At 48.1% G+C, this 27,762-nt stretch overlaps 1 protein-coding gene across 2 annotated transcripts in view; it reads left to right on the top strand.

The window, feature by feature from the left end:
* The window catches only part of LOC138769741 (cysteine-rich motor neuron 1 protein-like), a 74,339-nt gene extending 47,340 nt beyond the window's left edge, over positions 1-26,999 (top strand). The window contains exons 3-4 of one of the 2 annotated variants that reach the window (XM_069948388.1): positions 4,105-4,242; positions 25,342-26,999. In XM_069948388.1, the coding sequence (XP_069804489.1) occupies positions 4,105-4,242; positions 25,342-25,583 (380 nt within the window). In that variant the 3' untranslated portion in view covers positions 25,584-26,999. The remainder of the gene's footprint in view (positions 1-4,104; positions 4,243-25,341) is intronic. The other variant, XM_069948389.1, reaches the window with a different exon arrangement.
* Positions 27,000-27,762: the final 763 nt, after the last annotated feature.

Genomic DNA, 27,762 nt, shown 5'->3' with positions numbered 1-27,762 from the left:
GAGTAGTCCAATGGTTTCCCACGGAGTAGCAGTGACGTCACTGTAGTAATTGCCGTAGTTCATGCAGGTCACACATCTAACGTGTGTCAGCGATCACCGTATGCCGAGTGTTGGTAGTAGTGGAGCCACCGGCCGGGGCCGCTCCCAACCCGACACCTCAACACCTACAACTACTGGAAAGATACAGAAGAATGGAGGATACTATAGAACATCACACAACTAGCAGGTATTCAGCCGTATAGCTATATATCACTAAGGAGACTTATACTGCTTGAACGGACCATTGTTACTATCTACTCACATACGTTACATAAGATTATATACATTTTTATAGGACAGTGTCTCTCAGGAAACCTCTTTTCCATCATCTAAGCTCACACTGTAGCACTTTAGGTGTATACACATATTTTTGGCGTATTGATATATTTGGTAGCAGTTTATATTTGCTGCAGCCAAAACAACTTTGGTTTATAACAATGTATTGGTGAGGTTGTATCAGTAGGGTTGTGGAGTTGTGGTGTTAGGGTGGCATGTATGAGTATGAGTGTGAGTGTGAGTGTGAGTGTCTATGAGAAGTGTTATTGCTAGTCTGACTGTTAGGGAATAATGACGGGATAACTTGTATGGATGATAGAGCCTGTTACATGGAGATGTGGATATCTCTGGGACAAATTTATAGTCAAGAATAACATTGATGAGCATGTGGTATACGGGAAAGGAACTATATTGAGTGTCTGTGTTGGGGTAAACATATTTTGGATATACGACTAGGAACCTAATTATGTGTTGCCTGATAATGCTGAAGACAATAGTGTTAGATATTCACCGTAGGGACATACAGGATAATATGTGACATTGGGACATTAGATACTGCTGGCAATATAATGAAATCTGGGGACACAATTAGGTCACATGACAAGGTTGGAGATATGGCGCTAGATATTCGCCGTAGGGATATACAGGAATTTGTAATCATGTTAGCAATAATATCTAAATCCTGAAGAGGAGCAGAAATGTTGGAAAACGGGAGTAATTTGTAGCCTCTTTTTATTGTATTGTTGGCATATTAGGTTTGGGATGTGGATCCTATTCCTTGGTGGTATATGGTATATGGTAGGTTTCTTGTATAACAATACTCCAGCAGTGACTAATAGTAACTAATACTTATTCACTGAGTGTAGTGATTTTGTGATGAAGGTGCCCAAGTGCATTGAGTATTACCCATAACAAATGTATGAGAACGATAGAGGTATGTGAATGAAATTGGGATTATTTGATAGGTGTATGTGTATATATATATATATATATATATATATATATATATATATATATATATATATATATATATGTGTGTGAGGTTTTTGATAATAGTTGAGTTGGGAGACTGAGTGGTGGAACACATAGGGATCGTGTGCGCATGACCAATGACCTGTAAGGGCACGCTGTGCGCACTATGGAACGCAACACGTTATGCTTGGTCCTTATAAGCTGTGAATCAGATGATGGATCATTACTACTTCCGGGCATGCACCATGTGTGGAACGCACGCCACGGACGGCCATGAATGACTGCACCACATGCGCGGTGATTGCACTCCAATTCCATAACTGAATAGGTAAAGTATATTATTTGATTTCCGGTATTTATGATATAAAAGATAGACTATTGCTAGTGATCAATTTCCCCTGACGAAGTCACCATTCTGGAGTGACGAAACGCGTAGGGTTTTGTGCTAGAACAGTCCACTGGGATCCTGGGGGATATTGGTTTTTGATATTATGTGATATTTTTATGCTGCTGTGGGGATGGATGATGTCTATTTCCTTGTATTATAGGGGGATGTAGATTTGGTTTCACTATTGGCGTTCATTTATTATTCGTGGAGGTTATTAATTTTAGGAATCACTGTATATAATGTATTTATTGTTATTTTTTCACAGAGCACTTTAGAGGAAATAGTTGTGGACATTCATCCTCAGCAGTGAGGGAATAGGTAGATATTTGTAGATTTATGGTTGTGGATCCCAAAGCATTTTACAGGTGGCGCTCTAGTTAGAAGTTCAACTTTATTATGTTTGCTTCTGTGGATATTTCACCCATGTGGGTGTATTTTAAGTGTTTTTAAGTGTTTGTCTAGCTTTTTGTACAGGATTAATTGATGTTTAATAAAAATTATATGAATTCTTGATCATTTGTGGGTGCACCATTTAGTGTCTTTTCTGTTTTGTGCTATGTCTATTGGTTAAAAACACTGGTGGCATCCCATATTCTTTGATAATAGGTTAGCTCTCTGTGTCATAAATACTAGTAAGTGTATGTCAGTCTATGTCTGTGTGTGTGCGTGTCTGTGTCTGTGTGTGTGCGTGTCTATGTCTGTGTGTGTGCGTGTCTATGTCTGTGTGTGTGCGTGTCTAATGTCTGTGTGTGTGTGCGTGTCTATGTCTGTGTGTGTGTGCGTGTCTATGTCTGTGTGTGTGCGTGTCTATGTCTGTGTGTGTGCGTGTCTATGTCTGTGTGTGTGCGTGTCTAATGTGTGTGTGTGTGTGTGCGTGTCTATGTCTGTGTGTGTGTGCGTGTCTATGTCTGTGTGTGTGCGTGTCTGTGTGTGTGCGTGTCTATGTCTGTGTGTGTGCGTGTCTAATGTCTGTGTGTCTATGTCTGTGTGTGTGCGTGTCTATGTCTGTGTGTGTGTGCGTGTCTATGTCTGTGTGTGTGTGCGTGTCTATGTCTGTGTGTGTGCGTGTCTATGTCTGTGTATGTCTATGTCTGTGTGTGTGCGTGTCTATGTCTGTGTGTGTGCGTGTCTATGTCTGTGTGTGTGCGTGTCTGTGTGTCTATGTCAGTGTTTGTCTATGTCTGTGTGTGCATGTGTGTGTATGTCAGTGTATGTCTGTGCGTGTCTATGTCTGTGTGTGTGTGTGCGTGTCTATGTCTGTGTGTGTGCGTGTGCGTGTCTATGTCAGTGTATGTCTATGTCTGTGTGTGCATGTGTGTGTATGTCAGTGTATGTCTACGTCTGTGTGTGTCTATGTCTGTGTGTGTGCGTGTCTGTGTGTGTGTGCGTGTCTATGTCTGTGTGTGTGCGTGTCTATGTCTGTGTGTGTCTGTCAGTGTATGTCTATGTCTGTGTGTGCATGTGTGTGTATGTCTACATCTGTGTGTGTCTGTGTGTGTGCGTGTCTGTCTGTGTGCGTGTCTGTCTGTGTGTGTGCATGTGTGTGCGTGTCTGTCTGTGTGTCTATGTCTATGTCTGTGTGTGTGCGTGTCTACGTCTGTGTGTGTGCGTGTCTGTCTGTGTGTGTGTGTGTCTATGTCAGTGTATGTCTATGTCTGTGTTTGCATGTGTGTGTATGTCAGTGTATGTCTATGTCTGTGTGTGTCTATGTCTGTGTGTGTGCGTGTCCATGTCTGTGTGTGTGTGTGTGTGCGTGTCTATGTCTCTGTGTGCATGTGTGTGTCTATGTCAGTGTATGTCTATGTCTGTGTGTGCATGTGTGTGTGTCAGTGTATGTCTATGTCTGTGTGTATCTATGTCTGTGTGTGTGCGTGTCCATGTCTGTGTGTGTGTGTGTGTGCGTGTCTATGTCTCTGTGTGCATGTGTGTGTCTATGTCAGTGTATGTCTATGTCTGTGTGTGCATGTGTGTGTATGTCAGTGTATGTCTATGTCTGTGTGTGTCTATGTCTGTGTGTGTGCGTGTCTGTCTGTGTGTGTGTGTGTCTATGTCAGTGTATGTCTATGTCTGTGTGTGCATGTGTGTGTATGTCAGTGTATGTCTATGTCTGTGTGTGTCTATGTCTGTGTGTGTGCGTGTCTGTCTGTGTGTGTGTGTGTCTATGTCAGTGTATGTCTATGTCTGTGTGTGCATGTGTGTGTATGTCAGTGTGTGTCTATGTCTGTGTGTGTGCGTGTCCATGTCTGTGTGTGTGTGTGTGCGTGTCTATGTCTCTGTGTGCATGTGTGTGTCTATGTCTGTGTGTGTGCGTGTCTGTCTGTGTGTGCATGTGCGTGTGTGTATGTCAGTTTATGTGTGTGTGAGAATTGAACAGAATAGAAGGGCCTGAGGCCTCTGAATATTCATGGTTGTCCCTTCTTCTCCTCCAGCCTATGCTGACCACCTCTTCCATTTCCCGTGCTCCCGCTCTGGCTGTGACATTGTCGACGACCAATGTATTTGTCAACACAGCGGATGTGACCGGACTTTTGAATTCAAAGACGGAAGGAGTTGCCACAAAGTATTAAGTATGACTTTAGTTTCTTTCTTTCTTTTTTTTTTATAAATCTTTATTTATTTTATAAAGAGAACATACAAACAATCTTACAATGCAATTTTCAGTCCCTTCCCACCCCCCAACCCCCAACTGAGCACGGTATACTATTTTACTTTCTATCTTTTACAATTTTCCATAGTTGTTATATCTTGACTCTCCTACTCTTCCTTCTCATAATAATCTACCCATTCTCCTCTCCCCTCCCCTCATATCTTCCATATAATCCACAAGCTTTCCTCCACTCTATCACACTCGGATTTTTTGGAGATATCCAGTTCTTAACTATTTGTAGTCTAGCTACAAATAGTAACTTATTCAATCTCACCCTATCTTTTTTCCTCTCAACCTGGGTATCCTCCCCCAACAACACCAAACCTGGGGTAAACAAGATCCCAGACTGCACCTCCCTCACTATTTCTTCTACTACTGCACTCCAATACTCCCTTATTCTGGGGCAGTCCCACATTAGATGTAACCAGTCCGCAGGCCCTCCCCCACATCTGGCACAACTGGGGGCATCTCTTTTCCTTATTTTAAACAGGAAGGATGGGGTATAATATAGTCTATTGACAATATTAAATTGGATCATTTGGTGATTACTATTTAAAGATACTGACTTAATATTTTTCAAGATTCGTTGCCACCCTTCCTCTGAAAATACTCCTAAGTCCGTTTCCTATCTACTCCTACTCTTAATAATTATGTCTTTATAACTAGTTTCTCTTAATTTAGCATTTTTTAAGCACTGTTTTTATCAGCTTCCAACTTTTCACCCACATTTGGACCGAGGAAAATTCATCCCATTCTCTATCCCCCAGTTGTCCAGACTCCAATTTCTGAACTATCCCTCCGCTCACCTCTCTCCCCCTGGACCCACTGGATAAAGGGTATACTATCCCTCTCCCACCATAGATGTAATTGGGCTGCTAGGAAATTCAGTCTGAGATCTGGGACCCCAAAACCCCCTTTACTCCGAGGGAGGCAAAAATTTTTGAGGCGTATTCTTATCCTTTTTCTCCCCCAAATTAGTCTATTTAATAATTGCTCCATTTTGCCTCATCTATCCAAACCGGGGTGGAGTTAAACAGATACAGTAGTTTGGGCAATATAATTGATTTAACCAGCATTATCCTGTCCATCTTTGTTCTAACCAATTTCACCCATACTGCAACCTTCTCCCTTATGGTGCGTTCACACCTACAGGATCTGCAGCTGATTTTCTGCAGCAGATTTCATTTAAATAACTGAACACAGCATCAAATCTGCTGCAGATCTGGTGCAGATCCTGTAGGTGTGAACGCACCCCAAGGCTGGGTTCACACTATGTATATTTCAGGCTGTATTTGGTCCTCATGTCAGGTCCTCATAGCAACCAAAACCAGGAGTGGATTGAAAACACAGAAAGGCTCTGTTCACACAATGGTGAAATTGAGTGGATAGCCGCCATATAACGGTAAATAACTTCCATTATTTCAATATAACAGCCGTTGTTTTAAAATAACAGCAAATATTTGCCATTAAATGACGGCCATCCACTCAATTACAACATTGTGTGAACATAGCCTTTCTGTGTTTTCAATCCACTCCTTGTTTTGGTTGCTATACAGCCTCAAACATACAGCCTCAAATATACGTAGTGTGAACCCAGCCTTAAAGTTTTCATTACTGGAACTAAGTTATTTTCTATGAACTCATCCACCTTATTTGTTACTTTTATTCCTAAGTACCTAAAACCCTCATTTTTCCTCAATACTCTAACCTTGATGTCCAACCCACGGACCAGAGAGGGGCATCAATGTAGATTTCTCCCAATTCATTTTTAATCCTGCTAGGCTGCCATACTCTGCCATTATTCTCATAGTTTTTTCTAGTGAGGTTTCGGGGTTCTCTAAGAACAATAACATATCGTCTGCAAAGAGACTTATCTTATCATCTCTCCCCCTCACTCCAAATCCCCTTATCTCAGGGTCCTCCCTTATCCTTACAGCCAGGGCCTCCATTGCCAGAATAAACAACATGGGGGACAATGGACACCCCTTGTCTGGTTCCTCTCTCTAAAGTAAACCCTTCTGATGTTAATCCATTCACTGAGACTACTGCTCGTGGTTCAGCATACAGCAATTTTACCATCTCTACATATTTCTTCCCCAAGCCCATTTTCTCAAGTACCGCCCAAAGGAACTCCCACTCTCCCCTATCGAAGGCCTTTTCAGCATCCTAGGACAGGATAGAGTGGGAGCCCCCCCCCCCCCCTCAGAACCCACCTGCATATTATGAAACAATCTATTAATACTGTTTTTTATATGGCAACCAGGAACAAATCCCCTCTGATCGGGGTGAACCAGATCCCCCAGCACTTTTTTAAGCCTATTGGCCAATACCCTTGCGTATAGTTTTGCGTCTACATTCAACAAGGATATTGGCCTATAGGAATCCGTTTTACTACTATCCTTCCCTTCCTTATGGATTACTACAATTCTTTCCTCCCTCATAGAGTCTGGTAGTTTCCCTTCTTCCAGGGATGCTCTCACCCCCCTGTATAGTGCTGGGATCAAGTACCCCCTATACCCCCTATACGCCTCATAAGGCAACCCATCTCCCCCTGGTGACGTGTCCCCCGTGACTGCAATAGGGCTCCCCATTATTCCTCCTATGATAGGGGAGCCTCCAGTATTTTCCTTTTTTCCTCAGATAACACCAGGAGAGTCACTTTCCCTAGATATTCCTGTATTTCCTCCTGCGAACATCTACTCTCCGAGCTATACAACTTTTTGTAGTATTCTGAAAAACAAGCCAATATTCCTGCTGGAGATCTTATTTCCATTCCTTTCTCCTGTATCACCGGGACGTAATTTTTCTCTTTTTGATTTTTTATTATTTTATTATGATCTGCCTATTAGGCTTCCCGCTCCCTAAGTGCCATTCCCTACCCAATAAGCTATTTCTAGCCTTCCTTTCTAACATATCGGAATACTCTTTTTGCGCTCTCTCCCACCTTTCCTTCGTATTCCCTCCAGGATTAGCTACATATTGTTCCTCTAATTCTTCCACCTTCCCCACTAATTTTTCTTCTTTAAACTCATATCTTTTCTTACTGATGGATTTCTTAAAGATTCCTCTCAAATAGGCTTTAATTGCATCCCATACTATTACATCCCTAGCCGATCCCCAGTTACTCTATCATCTCCTGGAGCTGCACCCCTATCTCCTCCTCATTCCCTAAGATCTGAAACCAATATGAATTGACTCTCCACAGTGTTATCCCTCTTTCTCTCCCATCACTAACCTCTACATATAGCGGGGCATGATCTGATATCGACCTTACTAGGTACTTTACTGATTTCACATATTTTACCGCTTGGTGATTACCCAGTACCATGTCTATTCTCGACAATACTTTGCATGTTTTATTAATACAGGAGTATGTTGCTGTATGTGGGTTCTTTTCCATCCATATATCATATAAACCCGTCTCTTTGCAAAATTTAGCTAAGGGGGAAACTCTTCTCACTCCTCTCACCTCTCTCTCTCTTCCTATCTACCTCCTCATCCATCACTGAATTACAATCCCCTATTATAAGAACCGGGCAGTCCTTATTCTTCACAAAGTTATACATTTTGTTGAGGGCTCGGAATGAAAACGGAGGAGTCACATAAACAAAAACTAAAATATATACCACCCTCTCTAATTTTCCATATAATATTGCATATTCCCCTTCTTTATCTATACTATTTTCATACATTTCCCAATTTATCTTCCTGTGAATTAATACAGTGACCCCCCTGGAATAAAAGGTGTTATATTTATACCCCCCCCCCCATTTTTATCCACCCAATATTTAGTGCCCTCTGTTAAATGTGTTTCTAGAAGGCGTATTATTGCCGGCAAATACTTCTGACAAACCGAAAAAATAGAGTGTATCACTCATACCCCTCACATTCCATGGGATCAACTTCGTAGTCATTCCGAGCCCTCACCGAGAGCAATAAATGGAAAGAGGGAGAAGAAAAGGGGAAAAAAACAAGAACAAAAATAACACAAAAGAAGAACAAAGTAATCCTCCAATTCTATTCCTTCCCCCGTGCTCAGATCCATTTCCTCCCTTTCCCCATCATTCCCCTATCAGTGACTCTCTGCAGTCTCCATTAGCCGTACTATCAGTGTCTTTCTGCAGTCTCCATTAGCCGTACTATCAGTGTCTTTCTGCAATCTCCATTAGCCGTACTATCAGTGACCTTCTGCAATCTCCATTAGCCGTACTATCAGTGACCTTCTGCAATCTCCATTAGCCGTACTATCAGTGACTCTCTGCAGTCTCCATTAGCCGTACTATCAGTGACCTTCTGCAGTCTCCATTAGCCGTACTATCAGTGACCTTCTGCAATCTCCATTAGCCGTACTATCAGTGACCTTCTGCAGTCTCCATTAGCCGTACTATCAGTGACCTTCTGCAGTCTCCATTAGCTGTATTATCAGTGACTCTCTGCAATCTCCATTAGCCGTACTATCAGTGACTCTCTGCAGTCTCCATTAGCCGTACTATCAGTGTCTTTCTGCAGTCTCCATTAGCCGTACTATCAGTGTCTTTCTGCAGTCTCCATTAGCCGTACTATCAGTGACCTTCTGCAATCTCCATTAGCCGTACTATCAGTGACTCTCTGCAGTCTCCATTAGCCGTACTATCAGTGACCTTCTGCAGTCTCCATTAGCCGTACTATCAGTGACCTTCTGCAATCTCCATTAGCCGTACTATCAGTGACCTTCTGCAGTCTCCATTAGCTGTATTATCAGTGACTCTCTGCAGTCTCCATTAGCCGTACTATCAGTGACTCTCTGCAATCTCCATTAGCCGTACTATCAGTGACCTTCTGCAGTCTCCATTAGCCGTACTATCAGTGACTCTCTGCAATCTCCATTAGCCGTACTATCAGTGACTCTCTGCAGTCTCCATTAGCCGTACTATCAGTGTCTTTCTGCAGTCTCCATTAGCCGTACTATCAGTGACTCTCTGCAGTCTCCATTAGCCGTACTATCAGTGACCTTCTGCAGTCTCCATTAGCCGTACTATCAGTGACCTTCTGCAGTCTCCATTAGCCGTACTATCAGTGTCTTTCTGCAGTCTCCATTAGCCGTACTATCAGTGACCTTCTGCAGTCTCCATTAGCCGTACTATCAGTGACTTTCTGCAGTCTCCATTAGCCGTACTATCAGTGTCTTTCTGCAATCTCCATTAGCCGTACTATCAGTGACCTTCTGCAATCTCCATTAGCCGTACTATCAGTGACTCTCTGCAATCTCCATTAGCCGTACTATCAGTGACTCTCTGCAGTCTCCATTAGCCGTACTATCAGTGTCTTTCTGCAATCTCCATTAGCCGTACTATCAGTGACTTTCTGCAATCTCCATTAGCCGTACTATCAGTGTCTTTCTGCAGTCTCCATTAGCCGTACTATCAGTGACCTTCTGCAGTCTCCATTAGCCGTACTATCAGTGACTTTCTGCAGTCTCCATTAGCCGTACTATCAGTGTCTTTCTGCAGTCTCCATTAGCCGTACTATCAGTGACCTTCTGCAGTCTCCATTAGCCGTACTATCAGTGACTTTCTGCAGTCTCCATTAGCCGTACTATCAGTGTCTTTCTGCAGTCTCCATTAGCCGTACTATCAGTGACCCTCTGCAGTCTCCATTAGCCGTACTATCAGTGACCTTCTGCAGTCTCCATTAGCCGTACTATCAGTGTCTTTCTGCAGTCTCCATTAGCCGTACTATCAGTGACCTTCTGCAGTCTCCATTAGCCGTACTATCAGTGTCTTTCTGCAGTCTCCATTAGCCGTACTATCAGTGACTCTCTGCAGTCTCCATTAGCCGTACTATCAGTGACTTTCTGCAATCTCCATTAGCCGTACTATCAGTGACCTTCTGCAATCTCCATTAGCCGTACTATCAGTGACCTTCTGCAGTCTCCATTAGCCGTACTATCAGTGACTTTCTGCAATCTCCATTAGCCGTACTATCAGTGACTCTCTGCAATCTCCATTAGCCGTACTATCAGTGACCTTCTGCAATCTCCATTAGCCGTACTATCAGTGTCTTTCTGCAGTCTCCATTAGCCGTACTATCAGTGACTCTCTGCAATCTCCATTAGCCGTACTATCAGTGACTTTCTGCAGTCTCCATTAGCCGTACTATCAGTGACTTTCTGCAATCTCCATTAGCCGTACTATCAGTGACCTTCTGCAGTCTCCATTAGCCGTACTATCAGTGACCTTCTGCAATCTCCATTAAAGGAGAAGTCCGGCCAAAATTTATTTTTTATATGTTATTACTGATGGAAAGTTATACAATTTTCAAATGTACATTTATTATGGGAAATGCTCATATACTGCTATTTCCCTTTAACCCTTTGAGGACCAGGCCCAAAATGACCCAGTGGACCGCGCAAATTTTGATCTTAGTGTTTCCGTTTTTCCCTCCTCCCCTTCTAAGAGCTCCAGCACTCTCAGTTTCCTATCTACAGGGCCATGTAATGGCTTATTTGTTACAGGAATAGTTGTACTGTGTAATGGCGTCATTCATTTTACCATAACATGTATGATGGAACCCCACATATATTATTTATGATGGAACCCCAAATATATTATGTATGATGGAACCCCAAATATATTATGTATGATGGAACCCCAAATATATTATGTATGATGGAACCCCAAATATATTATGTATGATGGAACCCCAAATATATTATGTATGATGGAACCCCAAATATATTATGTATGATGGAACCCCAAATATATTATGTATGATGGAACCCCAAATATATTATGTATGATGGAACCCCAAATATATTATGTATGATGGAACCCCAACTATATTATGTATGATGGAACCCCAAATATATTATGTATGATGGAACCCCAAATATATTATGTATGATGGAACCCCAAATATATTATGTATGATGGAACCCCAAATATATTATGTATGATGGAACCCCAACTATATTATGTATGATGGAACCCCAACTATATTATGTATGATGGAACCCCAAATATATTATGTATGATGGAACCCCCAAATATATTATGTATGAAGATAAAAATTGGTGAAATTTAAAAAAAGAATGCAATATGGTAACGTTTGGGGGGTTCCTGTGTCTACGTAATGCACTATATGGTAAAAGTAACATGATACTATTACTGTATAGGTCAGTCTGAACACAACCATATGCAGGTTACGCAGATTCTCTAATGTTGTTTTTTTTTTTTTTTAATTAAATCCTTTTTTTTGGCAATTAAATATTAATAAAATGGGCCTATTGTGACACTTATAACAGTTTTAGTTTTTCACCTACGGGGCTGTATGTGGTGTAATTCTTTCCGCCATGATCTCTAGATTTTATTAATACCATATTTGTGAAGATCAGACATTTTGATCACTTTTTATGAATTTTTTTTATATATAATGTAACAATAAATCGGTAATCCGCGCACTTTTTTCCCTCTTTTCGTGTACGCCGTTCACCGTTCGCAATGACGCTTGTTATATTTTAATAGATCGGACAATTACGCACGCTATGGTATATTATATGTTTATCTATTTATTTTTATATGTTTTATTTATATAATGGGAGGGGGGTGATTTGAACTTTTATTGGGGGAGGGGCTTTGGGGTAGTGTGTTAGTGATTTTAACTTTTTTTTTTTTTTACACATTTGAAGTTCCTTTGGGGGATTTGTACATACACTAGTGTGATTACACACACTGATCATTGCTATGCCATAGGCCTGTGCAGGCTTAGTGCAGCAGATCGCCGATCGGACCGCACGGAGGAAGGTGAGAGACCTCCTGCAGTCCGTCTTACCGATCGGGACCCCCGCAGTCACACTGCGGGGGTCCCGATCGGTAAGTGACAGGGGACTCCCCCTGTCACTTACACTTAAATGCAGCGGCGTTTAAGGGGGTTAATGACACACGGCAGCGCGATCGTCATTACCGGTGAGGTCCCGGCTGCTGTTTGCAGCCGGCCCCCACCTGCTATGAAGCGCGCTCTGCTCCGGAGCACGCTTCATAGCGGGAGAACCACCCAGGACATACAGTTACACCCTGGGTCGTCTAAGGCAGTGATTTGCAACCTTTTTTGAGCCGCGGCACACTTTTTTTACTTAAAAAATCCCGGGGCACACCACCAACCAAAATGGCACAAAATGACACTAAAACAGGACATATTATACATATAGTTAATAATATAGATTCTAAATGTATTTATACTCACTCTCCCCCCCTGTGCTTCTCTCCACCATACTTCTTCCCCCGCTTCTCTCCTGTGCTTCTCTCCCCCTGCTTCTCTCCTGTGCTTCTCTCCCCCATACTTCTCCCCCCTGCTTCTCTCCTGTGCTTCTCTCCTGTGCTTCTTTCCACCATACTTCTCTCCCCCTGCTTCTCTCCTGTGCTTCTCTCCACCATACTTCTTCCCCCGCTTCTCTCCTGTGCTTCTCTCCCCCTGCTTCTCTCCTGTGCTTCTCTCCCCCATACTTCTCCCCCCTGCTTCTCTCCTGTGCTTCTCTCCTGTGCTTCTTTCCACCATGCTTCTCCCCACCATACTTCTCCCCCCTGCTTCTCTCCTGTGCTTCTCTCCCCCATGCTTCTCTCCTGAGCTTCTCTCCACCATACTTCTCCCCCCTGCTTCTCTCCTGTGCTTCTCTCCCCCATGCTTCTCTCCTGTGCTTCTCTCCACCATACTTCTCCCCACCATACTTCTCCCCCCTGCTTCTCTCCACCATACTTCTCCCCCCTGCTTCTTTCCACCATACTTCTCCCCACCATACTTCTCCCCCCTGCTTCTCTCCTGTGCTTCTCTCCCCCATGCTTCTCTCCTGTGCTTCTCTCCACCATACTTCTCCCCCCTGCTTCTCTCCTGTGCTTCTCTCCACCATACTTCTCCCCCCTGCTTCTTTCCACCATACTTCTCCCCACCATACTTCTCCCCCCTGCTTCTCTTCTGTGCTTCTCTCCACCATACTTCTCCCCCCTGCTTCTCTCCTGTGCTTCTCTCCTGTGCTTCTCTCCCCCATGCTTCTCTTCTGTGCTTCTCTCCACCATACTTCTCCCCCCTGCTTCTCTCCTGTGCTTCTCTCCCCCATGCTTCTCTCCTGTGCTTCTCTCCACCATACTTCCCCCCCCTGCTTCTCTCCTGTGCTTCTCTCCACCATACTTCTCCCCCCTGCTTCTTTCCACCATACTTCTCCCCACCATACTTCTCCCCCCTGCTTCTCTCCTGTGCTTCTCTCCCCCATGCTTCTCTTCTGTGCTTCTCTCCACCATACTTCTCCCCCCTGCTTCTCTCCTGTGCTTCTCTCCTGTGCTTCTCTCCCCCATGCTTCTCTTCTGTGCTTCTCTCCACCATACTTCTCCCCCCTGCTTCTCTCCTGTGCTTCTCTCCCCCATGCTTCTCTCCTGTGCTTCTCTCCTGTGCTTCTCTCCCCCTGCTTCTCTCCTGTGCTTCTGTCCCCCATGCTTCTCCCCCCTGCTTCTCTCCTGTGCTTCTCTCCTGTGCTTCTCTCCCCCATGCTTCTCTCCTGTGCTTCTCTCCACCATACTTCTCCCCCCTGCTTCTCTCCTGTGCTTCTCTCCACCATACTTCTCCCCCCTGCTTCTCTCCTGTGCTTCTCTCCACCATACTTCTCCCCCCTGCTTCTCTCCTGTGCTTCTCTCCACCATGCTTCTCCCCCCTGCTTCTCTCCTGTGCTTCTCTCCCCCATGCTTCTCTCCTGTGCTTCTCTCCACCATACTTCTCCCCCCTGCTTCTCTCCTGTGCTTCTCTCCCCCATGCTTCTCCCCCATGCTTCTCCCCCCTGCTTCTCTCCCCCATGCTTCTCCCCCCTGCTTCTCTCCTGTGCTTCTCTCCACCATACTTCTCCCCCCTGCTTCTCTCCTGTGCTTCTCTCCACCATGCTTCTCCCCCCTGCTTCTCTCCTGTGCTTCTCTCCCCCATGCTTCTCTCCTGTGCTTCTCTCCACCATACTTCTCCCCCCTGCTTCTCTCCTGTGCTTCTCTCCCCCATGCTTCTCCCCCTGCTTCTCTCCTGTGCTTCTCTCCCCCATACTTCTCCCCCCTGCTTCTCTCCTGTGCTTCTCTCCACCATACTTCTCCCCCCTGCTTCTCTCCTGTGCTTCTCCCCCCTGCTTCTCTCCTGTGCTTCTCTCCACCATACTTCTCCCCCCTGCTTCTCTCCTGTGCTTCTCTCCACCATACTTCTCCCCCCTGCTTCTCTCCTGTGCTTCTCTCCACCATGCTTCTCCCCCCTGCTTCTCTCCTGTGCTTCTCTCCACCATGCTTCTCCCTCCTGCTTCTCTCCTGTGCTTCTCTCCCCCATGCTTCTCTCCTGTGCTTCTCTCCACCATACTTCTCCCCCCTGCTTCTCTCCTGTGCTTCTCTCCACCATACTTCTCCCCCCTGCTTCTCTCCACCATACTTCTCCCCCCTGCTTCTCTCCTGTGCTTCTCTCCACCATGCTTCTCTCCTGTGCTTCTCTCCCGTGCTTCTCTCCCCCATGCTTCTCTCCACCATACTTCTCTCCACCATGCTTCTCTCCTGTGCTTCTCTCCCCCATGCTTCTCTCCACCATACTTCTCCTCCCTGCTTCTCTCCTGTGCTTCTCTCCCCCATACTTCTCTCCTGTGCTTCTCTCCACCATACTTCCCCCCCTGCTTCTCTCCTGTGCTTCTCTCCCCCGTGCTTCTCTCCTGTGCTTCTTTCCCCCCTGCTTCTCTCCACAATACTTCTTTCCACCATGCTTCTCTCCTGTGCTTCTCTCCCCCATACTTCTCTCCTGTGCTTCTCTCCCCCATGCTTCTCTCTCCTGTGCTTCTCTCCTGTGCTTCTCTCCCCCCTGCTTCTCTTCACTGTTTCTCTCCCCCCCTTCCTCCTCACCTCCTCCGAGATGGTTGCCGCTGCTGTCCCCCTCAACTACTGGCCGCCCGTAGGGCCTGGACGTGCTCCTCCAATCAGCGGAGACCGGGAGCGTGATGTGTGCTGCGGCCGGCCGTAGCGCACACGTTGATTGGATGCGTGCATCACGGCCCGCCGCAGCGCACCACGCAACCGCCCACATTACAATCTGCCACTGATCGCTGCGCATTGCCGGGGAACAAAACACAGGGGCACCATAGTTTGGGGAACTTTCCCCGCGGCACACCCGACCATGTGTCACGGCACACTGGTTGAAAATCACTGGTCTAAGGGTTAATTTAGTGTATCAGGAAGTGTTAGAATTCTCTCAGAAGCAGTGACGTCATGACGAAAGGTGTAATTCCTATGGAGTGTCCAGTAGGGGGCGCTCTATATATAGAAGTCAATGAGTACCATTGACTTCTATATATAGTGCGCCCCTGCTGGACACTCCATTGGAATTACAATGGATGTGTATGTAAATGTAATATACAGTGTTTTTGATTGAATACATTTATGGAAGTGTCCTTGCTCCCCAAAGTATTCCATAAATGTAATCAGTCAGTACATTTGGAGGGCACCGAGCAGGGAGGGGGAGAGGTGCATCTACCTCCCCCCTCCCTCCCTGCTCAGTGTCCTTGCTCCCCAAAGTATTCCATAAATGTAATCAGTCAGTACATCACAGTAAGCCCGCCGAACTGCCGCCGCTACCGAACGCCCGCCGCTACCAAACACCCGCCGCTCTGGACTACTGAACTACTACTACTCTCCCCACCTGCTCATAGCATGCGCAGGTGATGGGCGGTGTAGTAGCCGGGATATATCTCCGAGATCGCAGCCGCCGCTGATGCCGCGCAGGGGAGCCGCTCATCACTGCAGCCATCACCCCCCTCCTGCTGCTTCCTTACTCTCTCAGAGATATAAGCCGGCTACTAATCTCCCATCACCTGTGCATGCTATGAGCAGGTGGGGAGAGTAGTAGTTCGCCACCGCCGCCGCTGATACCGCGCAGGGGAGCCGCTCATCACTGCAGCCATCATCCCCCCTCCTGCTGCTTCCTTACACTATCTGATGGCTGACTTCCCGCCCGGCCGCCGCTCTCTGATCACACGTGCCTGCCGGGCGGGGAGTCAGCCATTAGTGTAAGGAAGCAGCAGGAGGGGGGAGCGGAGGGGGATGATGGCTGCAGTGATGAGCGGCATCAGTGGCGGCGGAGGCGATCTCAGCCATATAACCCGGCTACTACTCTCCCATCACCCGCGCATGCTATGAGCAGGTGGGGAGAGTAGTAGTAGTTTAGTAGTCCAGAGCGGCGGCAGTTCGGCGGGCTTACTGTGATGTACTGACTGATTACATTTATGGAATACTTTGGGGAGCAAGGACACTTCCATAAATGTATTCAATCAAAAACACTGTATATTACATTTACATACACATCCATTGTAATTCCAATGGAGTGTCCAGCAGGGGCGCACTATATATAGAAGTCAATGGTACTCATTGACTTCTATATATAGTGCGCCCCCTACTGGACACTCCATAGGAATTATACCATTTGTCGTGACGTCACTGGTTCTGAGAGAATTCTAACACTTCCTGATACACTAAATTAAGGGAAATAGCAGTATATGAGCATTTCCCATAATTAATGTAAATTACAAAATTGTATAACTTTCCATCAGTAATCTATATCATAAAAATCAAAGTCTGTCTGTCCTTCTGTCTGTCTGTCTGTCTGTCCTCTATAGACTTCCAAACGCCTGAACCGTTTGACCCCAAATTTGGCCCACAGATACATTGGGTGCCCGGGAAGGTTAGAGCGAAGGTCCCGTCCCCGCCAGATGTACAGGAGGGGAGGGGGAGGGGAAATAGAGGCGCCCCATAGAGATGAATGGGAAAATCTCCTCACTGCACACACAGGTGATATAATTAGCTGCAGCAGACACGGCAGTTGGAGCCTTAGCAACCAATAGGATTACTGCTTTCATTGTCACAGGGAGCAATGGTTGCTAGGGAAGCTGCCTCACAACATCCACAGTAATAACTGGTAGACCCCCTACTCCAACTATACAGTACAGGTATACAGGAGCCCCTACTCCATCTATACAGTACAGGTATACAGGGCCCCCTACTCCATCTATACAGTACAGGTATACAGGACCCCCTACTCCAACTATACAGTACATGTATATACAGGACCCCCTACTCCATCTATACAGTACATGTATATACAGGGCCCCCTACTCCATCTATACAGTACATGTATACAGGACCCCCTACTCCATCCATACAGTACATGTATATACAGGACCCCCTACTCCATCTATACAGTACATGTATATACAGGACCCCCTACTCCATCTATACAGTACATGTATGTACAGGACCCCCTACTCCATCTATACAGTACATGTATATACAGGAGCCCCTACTCCATCTATACAGTACATGTATATACAGGACCCCTACTCCATCTATACAGTACATGTATATACAGGACCCCTACTCCATCTATACAGTACATGTATATACAGGGCCCCCTACTCCATCTATACAGTACATATATATACAGGGCCCCCTACTCCATCTATACAGTACATGTATATACAGGACCCCCTACTCCATCTATACAGTACATGTATATACAGGGCCCCCTACTCCATCTATACAGTACATGTATATACAGGACCCCCTACTCCATCTATACAGTACATGTATATACAGGACCCCCTACTCCATCTATACAGTACATGTATATACAGGACCCCCTACTCCATCTATACAGTACATGTATATACAGGACCCCCTACTCCATCTATACAGTACATGTATATACAGGGCCCCCTACTCCATCCATACAGTACATGTATATACAGGACCCCCTACTCCATCTATACAGTACATGTATATACAGGGCCCCCTACTCCATCTATACAGTACATGTATATACAGGACCCCCTACTCCATCTATACAGTACATGTATATACAGGACCCCCTACTCCATCTATACAGTACATGTATATACAGGACCCCCTACTCCATCTATACAGTACATGTATATACAGGACCCCCTACTCCATCTATACAGTACATGTATATACAGGACCCCCTACTCCATCTATACAGTACATGTATATACAGGGCCCCCTACTCCATCCATACAGTACATGTATATACAGGACCCCCTACTCCATCTATACAGTACATGTATATACAGGACCCCCTACTCCATCTATACAGTACATGTATATACAGGACCCCCTACTCCATCCATACAGTACATGTATATACAGGGCACAACAGATATACCAAACTGTGACTGGGTAACACTGCTACACCAGACATGACCAATACCGCCATACTGTGCTGGATAACACCGCCACACCAGACCTGACCAATACCGCCATACTGTGACTGGATAACACCGCCACACCAGACCTGACCAATACCGCCATACTGTGACTGGATAACACTGCCACACCAGACCTGACCAATACCGCCATACTGTGACTGGATAACACTGCCACACCAGACCTGACCAATACCGCCATACTGTGACTGGATAACACTGCCACACCAGACCTGACCAATACCGCCATACTGTGACTGGATAACACTGCCATACCAGACCTGACCAATACCGGCAAACTGTGACTGGGTAACACCGCCACACCAGTCCTGACCAATACACCATACTGTAACTGGATAACACCATCATATCAGACCTGACCGATACTGCCATACTGTGACTGGATAACCCTGCTATACCAGACCTGACCAATACCACCATACCGTGACTGGATAACACCGCCACACCAGACCTGACCAATACCGCCATACTGTGACTGGATAACACCCCCATACCAGACATGACCAATACCGACACTCTGTGACTGAATAACACTGCCATACGGGTAAATACAACCCTGCAGGTATACAGGACACTACAGGTATACAGGACCCCAAAACTATACACTACAAGTGCACGGGACCTCCACAAAACTATATACTACAGGTATACAGGACCCCAAACTTTACACTACAGGTATACAGGACCCCAAAACTATATACTACAGGTATACAAGACCTCCACCAACTATACATTACAGGTATACAGCACCAACTATATACTACAGGTATACAGGACCCCCGAACTATACAGTATAGGTATACAGGACCTTCACCAACTGTACACTGCAGGTATACAGGACCTCCCTCAACTATACACTATAGGTATACAGCCCCCCCATCTATGCACTACAGATATGCGAGACCCCTAAAAACTATACATTGTGGGTATACAGAACCCCTCCAACTATGCACTACAGGTATACACTAATTCCACTGATTAACTCAGATGAAACAATACCTTTAGCTTGGCCTCCTGGGCACCTTAGAACAAATCTAATTAACACACTGACACTTTATACCCGGGCAGCGCCGGGTACATTTTCTAGTAACATATAAAAAATAAATTTTGGCCGGACTTCTCCTTTAATCATGCTATCAGTGTCTTTCTGCAATCTCCATTAGCCGTATTATCAGTGACTCTCTGCAATCTCCATTAGCCGTACTATCAGAGCCGCTTTAACCAGAGGGCACATGGTTCCACGTGCACCGGGCCCACTGGTTAAAGGGGCCCCCCCGAGAAGGCCGGCCGTTGCTATGTGAGACCAATGCGGTTGCACAGGGCTCCGGCCACCAGCCTCTCAGGGGGGAACGCCATGGATGGGTAATCTACTTACCCCTCCATGGCGCCCCCTGCAGGGCCCCCCGTCCGCCGCTGCCCCCGCCCGCCCGCTGCTGCTTCAGCGCTGCAACAGCAGCGACACTGACAGAGAGCGCCTCTCTCCCCCTCGGCTCTCTCACCGCCGGACCTGCTTCACTGCATAGCGCCTCTCTCCCCCTCGGCTCTCTCACCGCCGGACCTGCTTCACTGCATAGCGCCTCTCTCCCCCTCGGCTCTCTCACCGCCGGACCTGCTTCACTGCATAGCGCCTCTCTCCCCCTCGGCTCTCTCACCGCCGGACCTGCTTCACTGCATAGCGCCTCTCTCCCCCTCGGCTCTCTCACCGCCGGACCTGCTTCACTGCATAGCGCCTCTCTCCCCCTCGGCTCTCTCACCGCCGGACCTGCTTCACTGCATAGCGCCTCTCTCCCCCTCGGCTCTCTCACCGCCGGACCTGCTTCACTGCATAGCGCCTCTCTCCCCCTCGGCTCTCTCACCGCCGGACCTGCTTCACTGCATAGCGCCTCTCTCCCCCTCGGCTCTCTCACCGCCGGACCTGCTTCACTGCATAGCGCCTCTCTCCCCCTCGGCTCTCTCACCGCCGGACCTGCTTCACTGCATAGCGCCTCTCTCCCCCTCGGCTCTCTCACCGCCGGACCTGCTTCACTGCATAGCGCCTCTCTCCCCCTCGGCTCTCTCACCGCCGGACCTGCTTCACTGGATAGCGCCTCTCCCCCCCTCGGCTCTCTCACCGCCGGACCTGCTTCACTGGATAGCGCCTCTCTCCCCCTTGGCTCTCTCACCGCCGGACCTGCTTCACTGGATAGCGCCTCTCTCCCCCTTGGCTCTCTCACCGCCGGACCTGCTTTACTGGATAGCGCCTCTCTCCCCCTCGGCTCTCTCACCGCCGGATCTGCTTCACTGCATAGCGCCTCTCTCCCCCTCGGCTCTCTCACCGCGTCTTGGGAGGGGAGAGACATCCCCGAGTCGTCCTCTCGTGCCGGTGTCTTGTATCCCTCACCAGCCGTGACTCTCTCACCGCCACCGCTGCTGCTCCACACTCTCACTTCGACTATCTCCAGGTCACGGAGCGCTTCGGCTTTCCTCGGAGCTACACTGCCGATCACGTGATAGGTGCTTGTGCGTCCCTCGGCCAGTCTCTACGCTCCCGTAGTAATCTCCCTACATCTCCAATTCCCCCGTCACAGCGCTGCTCATTATCCACCTCTCCTGGGACTAATTCCGGGCATCAGAGGTAACTCAGATGGGAGCAAACACCTTAGCTCCTCCTCTTCCTCATCCTCCCCCCGACCATGACTTTAGTTTCTTACCTAATATAAAGCATTGTGCCCTTCTATAGTGGGTCAAAGGAGGACATGAAGTAACCCAGGGCAGCCAGGTAGTGGTATATAGGGCAGGTGGTGGTGGTATATAGCAGTGATTTTCAACCAGTGTGCCGCAGCACACTAGTGTGCCGTGACACATGGTCGGGTGTGCCGTGGGGAAAGTTCCCCAAACTATGTGCCCCTGTGTTTTGTTCCCCGGCTATGCGCAGCGATCAGTGGCGGATTATAATGTGGGCGGTTGCGTGGTGCGCTGCGGCGGGCCGTGATGCACGCATCCAATCAAAGTGTGCGCTATGGCCCTACGCACCACGCTCCCGCTCTCCGCTGATTGTAGGAGCACGTCCGGACCCTACGGGCGGCCAGTAGGTGAGGTGGCAGCAGCGGCGACAATCTCGGAGGAGGTGAGGAAGGGGGGGAGAGAAACCTGGGGATGGGGGAGAGAAACAGTGGAGAGAAGCAGGGGGGAGAGAAGTATGGTGGAGAGAAGCACAGGAGAGAAGCATGGGGGAGAAGTATGGGGGAGAGAAGCACAGGAGAGAAGCAGGGGGGAGAGAAGCACAGGAGAGAAGCATGGGGGAGAAGTATGGGGGAGAGAAGCATAGGAGAGAAGCAGGGGGGAGAAATATTGTGGAGAGAAGCACAGGAGAGAAGCAGGGGGGAGAGAAGCACAGGAGAGAAGCATGGGGGAGAGAAGCACAGGAGAAGGCAGGGGGGAGAAGTATGGTGGAGAGAAGCACAGGAGAAGGCAGGGGGGAGAAGTATGGTGGAGAGAAGCACAGGAGAAGGCAGGGGGGAGAAGTATGGTGGAGAGAAGAACAGGAGAGAAGCAGGGGGGAGAGAAGCACAGGAGAAGGCAGGGGGGAGAAGTATGGTGGAGAGAAGCACAGGAGAGAGGCACAGGAGAAGGCAGGGGGGAGAAGTATGGTGGAGAGAAGCACAGGAGAAGGCAGGGGGGAGAAGTATGGTGGAGAGAAGCACAGGAGAGAAGCATGGGGGAGAAGTATGGTGGAGAGAAGCAGGGGGAGAAGTATGGTGGAGAGAAGCACAGGAGAGAAGCAGGGGGGAGAAGTATGGTGGAGAGAAGCACAGGAGAGAAGCAGGGGGGAGAAGTATGGTGGAGAGAAGCACAGGAGAGAAGCATGGGGGAGAAGTATGGTGGAGAGAAGAACAGGAGAGAAGCAGGGGGGAGAAGTATGGTGGAGAGAAGCACAGGAGAGAAGCATGGGGGAGAAGTATGGGGGAGAGACGCACAGAAGAGAAGCAGGGGGGAGAAGTATGGGGGAGAGAAGCACAGGAGAGAAGCAGGGGGGGGGAAGTATGTTGGAGAGAAGCAGGGGGGAGAAGTATGGTGGAGAGAAGCACAGGAGAGAAGCAGGGGGGAGAAGTATGGTGGAGAGAAGCACAGGAGAGAAGCATGGGGGAGAAGTATGGTGGAGAGAAGAACAGGAGAGAAGCAGGGGGGAGAAGTATGGTGGAGAGAAGCACAGGAGAGAAGCATGGGGGAGAAGTATGGGGGAGAGACGCACAGGAGAGAAGCAGGGGGGAGAAGTATGGGGGAGAGAAGCACAGGAGAGAAGCAGGGGGGGGGAAGTATGTTGGAGAGAAGCAGGGGGGAGAAGCACAGGGGGGGAGAAGAAAACAGGCCCAGGTTTCACACTGAGTGAGTATAAATACATTTAGAATCTATATTATTAACTATATGTATAATATGTCCTGTTTTAGTGCCATTTTGGTTGGTGGTGGGCCTCGGGATTTTGTGTGCCGCGGCTCAAAAAAGGTTGAAAATCACTGGTATATAGGGCAGGTGGTGGTATATAGGACAGGTGGTGGTGGTATATAGGGCAGGTGGTGGTATATAGGACAGGTGGTGGTGGTATATAGGGCAGGTGGTGGTATATAGGACAAGTGGTGGTGGTATATAGGGCAGGTGTTGGTGGTATATAGGGCAGATGTTGGTGGTATATAGGGCAGGTGGTGGCGGTATATAGGGCAGGTGGTGGTATATAGGACAGGTGGTGGTGGTATATAGGGCAGGTGGTGGTATATAGGACAAGTGGTGGTGGTATATAGGGCAGGTGGTGGCGGTATATAGGGCAGGTGGTGGCGGTATATAGGGCAGGTGTTGGTGGTATATAGGGCAGGTGGTGGCGGTATATAGGGCAGGTGGTGGCGGTATATAGGGCAGGTGTTGGTGGTATATAGGGCAGGTGTTGGTGGTATATAGGGCAGGTGGTGGTGGTATATAGGGCAGGTGGTGGTGGTATATAGGGCAGGTGGCAGTATATAGGGCAGGTGTTGGTGGTATATAGGGTAGGTGGTGGTGGTATATAGGGCAGGTGGTGGTGGTATATAGGACAGGTGGTGGTATATAGGGTAGGTGGTGGTATATAGGACAGGTGGTGGTGGTATATAGGACAGGTGGTGGTATATAGGGTAGGTGGTGGTATATAGGACAGGTGGTGGTGGTATATAGGGCAGGTGGTGGTGGTATATAGGACAGGTGGTGGTGGTATACAGGACAAGTGGTAGTATACAGGACAGGTGGTGGCGGTATTTAGGGCAGGTGGTGGCGGTATATAGGGCAGGTGTTGGCGGTATATAGGGCAGGTGGTGGCGGTATATAGGGCAGGTGGTGGTATATAGGGCAGGTGGTGGTATATAGGGCAGGTGGTGGTATATAGGGCAGGTGGTGGTATATAGGGCAGGTGGTGGTTCCAGATACAACACACCTCCCAACTTTTTGAACGGCCACTGAGGGACACTTGTAGTTCAGTCTAGGAAGTTTTACAGACATTTCTATACTTTTTAATTCAAGGATGCAATCACACATCCAGGATCTGCTGCAGATTGATGCAATCACACATATCTAGGACCTGCTGCAGATTGATGCAATCACACATCCAGGATCTGCTGCAGATTGATGCAATCACACATCCAGGATCTGCTGCAGATTGATGCAATCACACATCCAGGATCTGCTGCAGATTGATGCAATCACACATCCAGGATCTGCTGCAGATTGATGCAATCACACATCCAGGAGATGTCTCCATCTAATGTCTCCTAACAATGTCTCTTCAGCTGTGCAGCTTCCAAATACATATATACATAACATAGCGACATCTAGTGGCGAACTTCGGTACTACTTTCATCACCACAACAGTACAATAAGTGCAGACTTTTGCGAAGGCTGTATATATATATATATATATATATATATATATATATATATATATATACGCAAGACCCCTAGTGGGACACCACAGTACCACATCCCTGCACTGGAGCGGCTGCAGCTAGGTGTGTGCTCTGACCATATAACATACCACATCCCTGCACTGGAGCGGCTGCAGCTAGGTGTGTGCTCTGACCATATAACATACCGCATCCCTGCACTGGAGCGGCTGCAGCTAGGTGTGTGCTCTGACCATATAACATACCGCATCCCTGCACTGGAGCGGCTGCAGCTAGGTGTGTGCTCTGACCATATAACATACCACATCCCTGCACTGGAGCGGCTGCAGCTAGGTGTGTGCTCTGACCATATAACATACCACATCCCTGCACTGGAGCGGCTGCAGCTAGGTGTGTGCTCTGACGATATAACATACCGCATCCCTGCACTGGAGCGGCTGCAGCTAGGTGTGTGCTCTGACCATATAACATACCGCATCCCTGCACTGGAGCGGCTGCAGCTAGGTGTGTGCTCTGACCATATAACATACCACATCCCTGCACTGGAGCGGCTGCAGCTAGGTGTGTGCTCTGACCATATAACATACCGCATCCCTGCACTGGAGCGGCTGCAGCTAGGTGTGTGCTCTGACCATATAACATACCACATCCCTGCACTGGAGCGGCTGCAGCTGTTAGTAATTGTGTGGATTGAGAAGTTTTGTTCTATGTTACGAGGTGGACAGCAGTAAGATGACTACTTCCATGTGAATGTTATTTTTTCTGTTGAGTAAAATAAAAGTCCTCATCATCTTCTTCTATCTTCTTCCTGTTAGTTTCCGCTGATATATAATTCTCTGTTATTATGTTACAGGAGCTCGGCTGTGCGCCAACGTGACCTGTCCTGAAGAAGAAGCTGTGCGCTGTCCACATGACTCCATGGCCTCAGTACCCCACACCCCCTATGGGCAGTGCTGCCCGACTATACCCAGCCAATGCACCTGCGACCTCCAGCAATGTAACCACAAGTGTCCAAGAGGAAGAAGAAAGGTGATGGTGTGGGAGTCTGACGGGGTCCCAGGAAGATGCTGCCATCGATATCTGTGCCTGCTGTGAATAGGAGCAGCCAGGCCCCTGCCGGAGGAAGAAAGCAAAGGGTCCTCCCTGATGGATGGCCCTCATGTCCCTGCACCCTGATGGATGACCCTCTTGTCCCTGCACCCTGATGGATGACCCTCAGGTCCCTGCACCCTGACGGATGACCCCCATGTCCCTGCACCCTAATGGATGACCCTCAGGTCCCTGCACCCTGATGGATGACCCTCAGGTCCCTGCACCCTGACGGATGGCCCTCATGTCCCTGCACCCTGATGGATGACCCTCATGTCCCTGCACCCTGACGGATGACCCTCATGTCCCTGCACCCTGATGGATGACCCTCATGTCCCTGCACCCTGACGGATGACCCTCATGTCCCTGCACCCTGACGGATGACCCTCATGTCCCTGCACCCTGATGGATGACCCCCATGTCCCTGCACCCTGACAGATGACCCTCATGTCCCTGCACCCTGACGGATGACCCTCATGTCCCTGCACCCTGATGGATGACCCCCATGTCCCTGCACCCTGATGGATGACCCTCATGTCCCTGCACCCTGACGGATGACCCTCATGTCCCTGCACCCTGATGGATGACCCCCATGTCCCTGCACCCTGACAGATGACCCTCATGTCCCTGCACCCTGATGGATGACCCTCATGTCCCTGCACCCTGACAGATGACCCTCATGTCCCTGCACCCTGATGGATGACCCTCATGTCCCTGCACCCTGACGGATGACCCTCATGTCCCTGCACCCTGACGGATGACCCTCATGTCCCTGCACCCTGATGGATGACCCTCATGTCCCTGCACCCTGACAGATAACCCTCATGTCCCTGCACCCTGATGGATGACCCTCATGTCCCTGCACCCTGACGGATGACCCTCATGTCCCTGCACCCTGACGGATGACCCTCATGTCCCTGCACCCTGACAGATGACCCTCATGTCCCTGCACCCTGACGGATGACCCTCATGTCCCTGCACCCTGATGGATGACCCCCATGTCCCTGCACCCTAATGGATGACCTTCATGTCCCTGCACCCTGACGGATGACCCTCATGTCCCTGCACCCTGACGGATGACCCTCATGTCCCTGCACCCTGACGGATGACCCTCATGTCCCTGCACCCTGATGGATGACCCCCATGTCCCTGCACCCTGATGGATGACCCCCATGTCCCTGCACCCTGATGGATGACTCCTATGTCCCTGCACCCTGATGGATGACCCTCATGTCCCTGCACCCTGATGGATGACCCTCATGTCCCTGCACCCTGATGGATGACCCTCATGTCCCTGCACCCTGACGGATGACCCTCAGGTCCCTGCACCCTGACGGATGACCCTCAGGTCCCTGCATCGTCACGTATGTTCAGTGACCTAAGAGATTTTCTTCATAAAAATAAAGCTTAATCATGGTACAATAGAGTGTTGCAACTTACTAAAGGCCATTGTGTGTCCCTGATTCCTCTGCTTGCTGTCAGTGAAGGGAGGCACTGCTGTCATCATCTACAATTGATACTTCAGTTGTCAGGCATCTGCGTCACCCACTTCCTGTAGTATTTTCTGACGGACGCTCTTCCAGATGGATCCCATTAAACTCAATGAGAACCATAAGCAGCAGCTAATAAATAATGGTAATGGGTAACTTTTAGGGTTCACGCCTGAGCTGCACAGCAACAACAGCATCTGCAGAGACGTGTCAGTACAGAACTATCGGCATCTGCAGAGACGTGTCGTACAGAACTATCAGTATCTGCAGAGACATGTCAGTACAGAACTATCAGTATCTGCAGAGACGTGTCAGTACAGAACTATCAGTATCTGCAGAGACGTGTCAGTACAGAACTATCAGTATCTGCAGAGACGTGTCAGTACAGAACTATCAGTATCTGCAGAGACGTGTCAGTACAGAACTATCAGTATCTGCAGAGACGTGTCAGTACAGAACTATCAGTATCTGCAGAGACGTGTCAGTACAGAACTATCAGTATCTGCAGAGACGTGTCAGTACAGAACTATCAGTATCTGCAGAGACGTGTCAGTACAGAACTATCAGTATCTGCAGAGACGTGTCAGTACAGAACTATCAGTATCTGCAGAGACGTGTCAGTACAGAACTATCAGTATCTGCAGAGTGAGGTGTCCCACCACGGGTGTTGCTAGCTTGAACACTTCTCGCAAAAG

Source organism: Dendropsophus ebraccatus, chromosome 12, assembly GCF_027789765.1.
Source record: "Dendropsophus ebraccatus isolate aDenEbr1 chromosome 12, aDenEbr1.pat, whole genome shotgun sequence".
Lineage (NCBI taxonomy): Eukaryota > Metazoa > Chordata > Amphibia > Anura > Hylidae > Dendropsophus > Dendropsophus ebraccatus.
The sequence above is the reverse complement of the archived record's forward strand: the minus strand, read 5'-3'. Positions and strand labels throughout refer to the sequence as shown.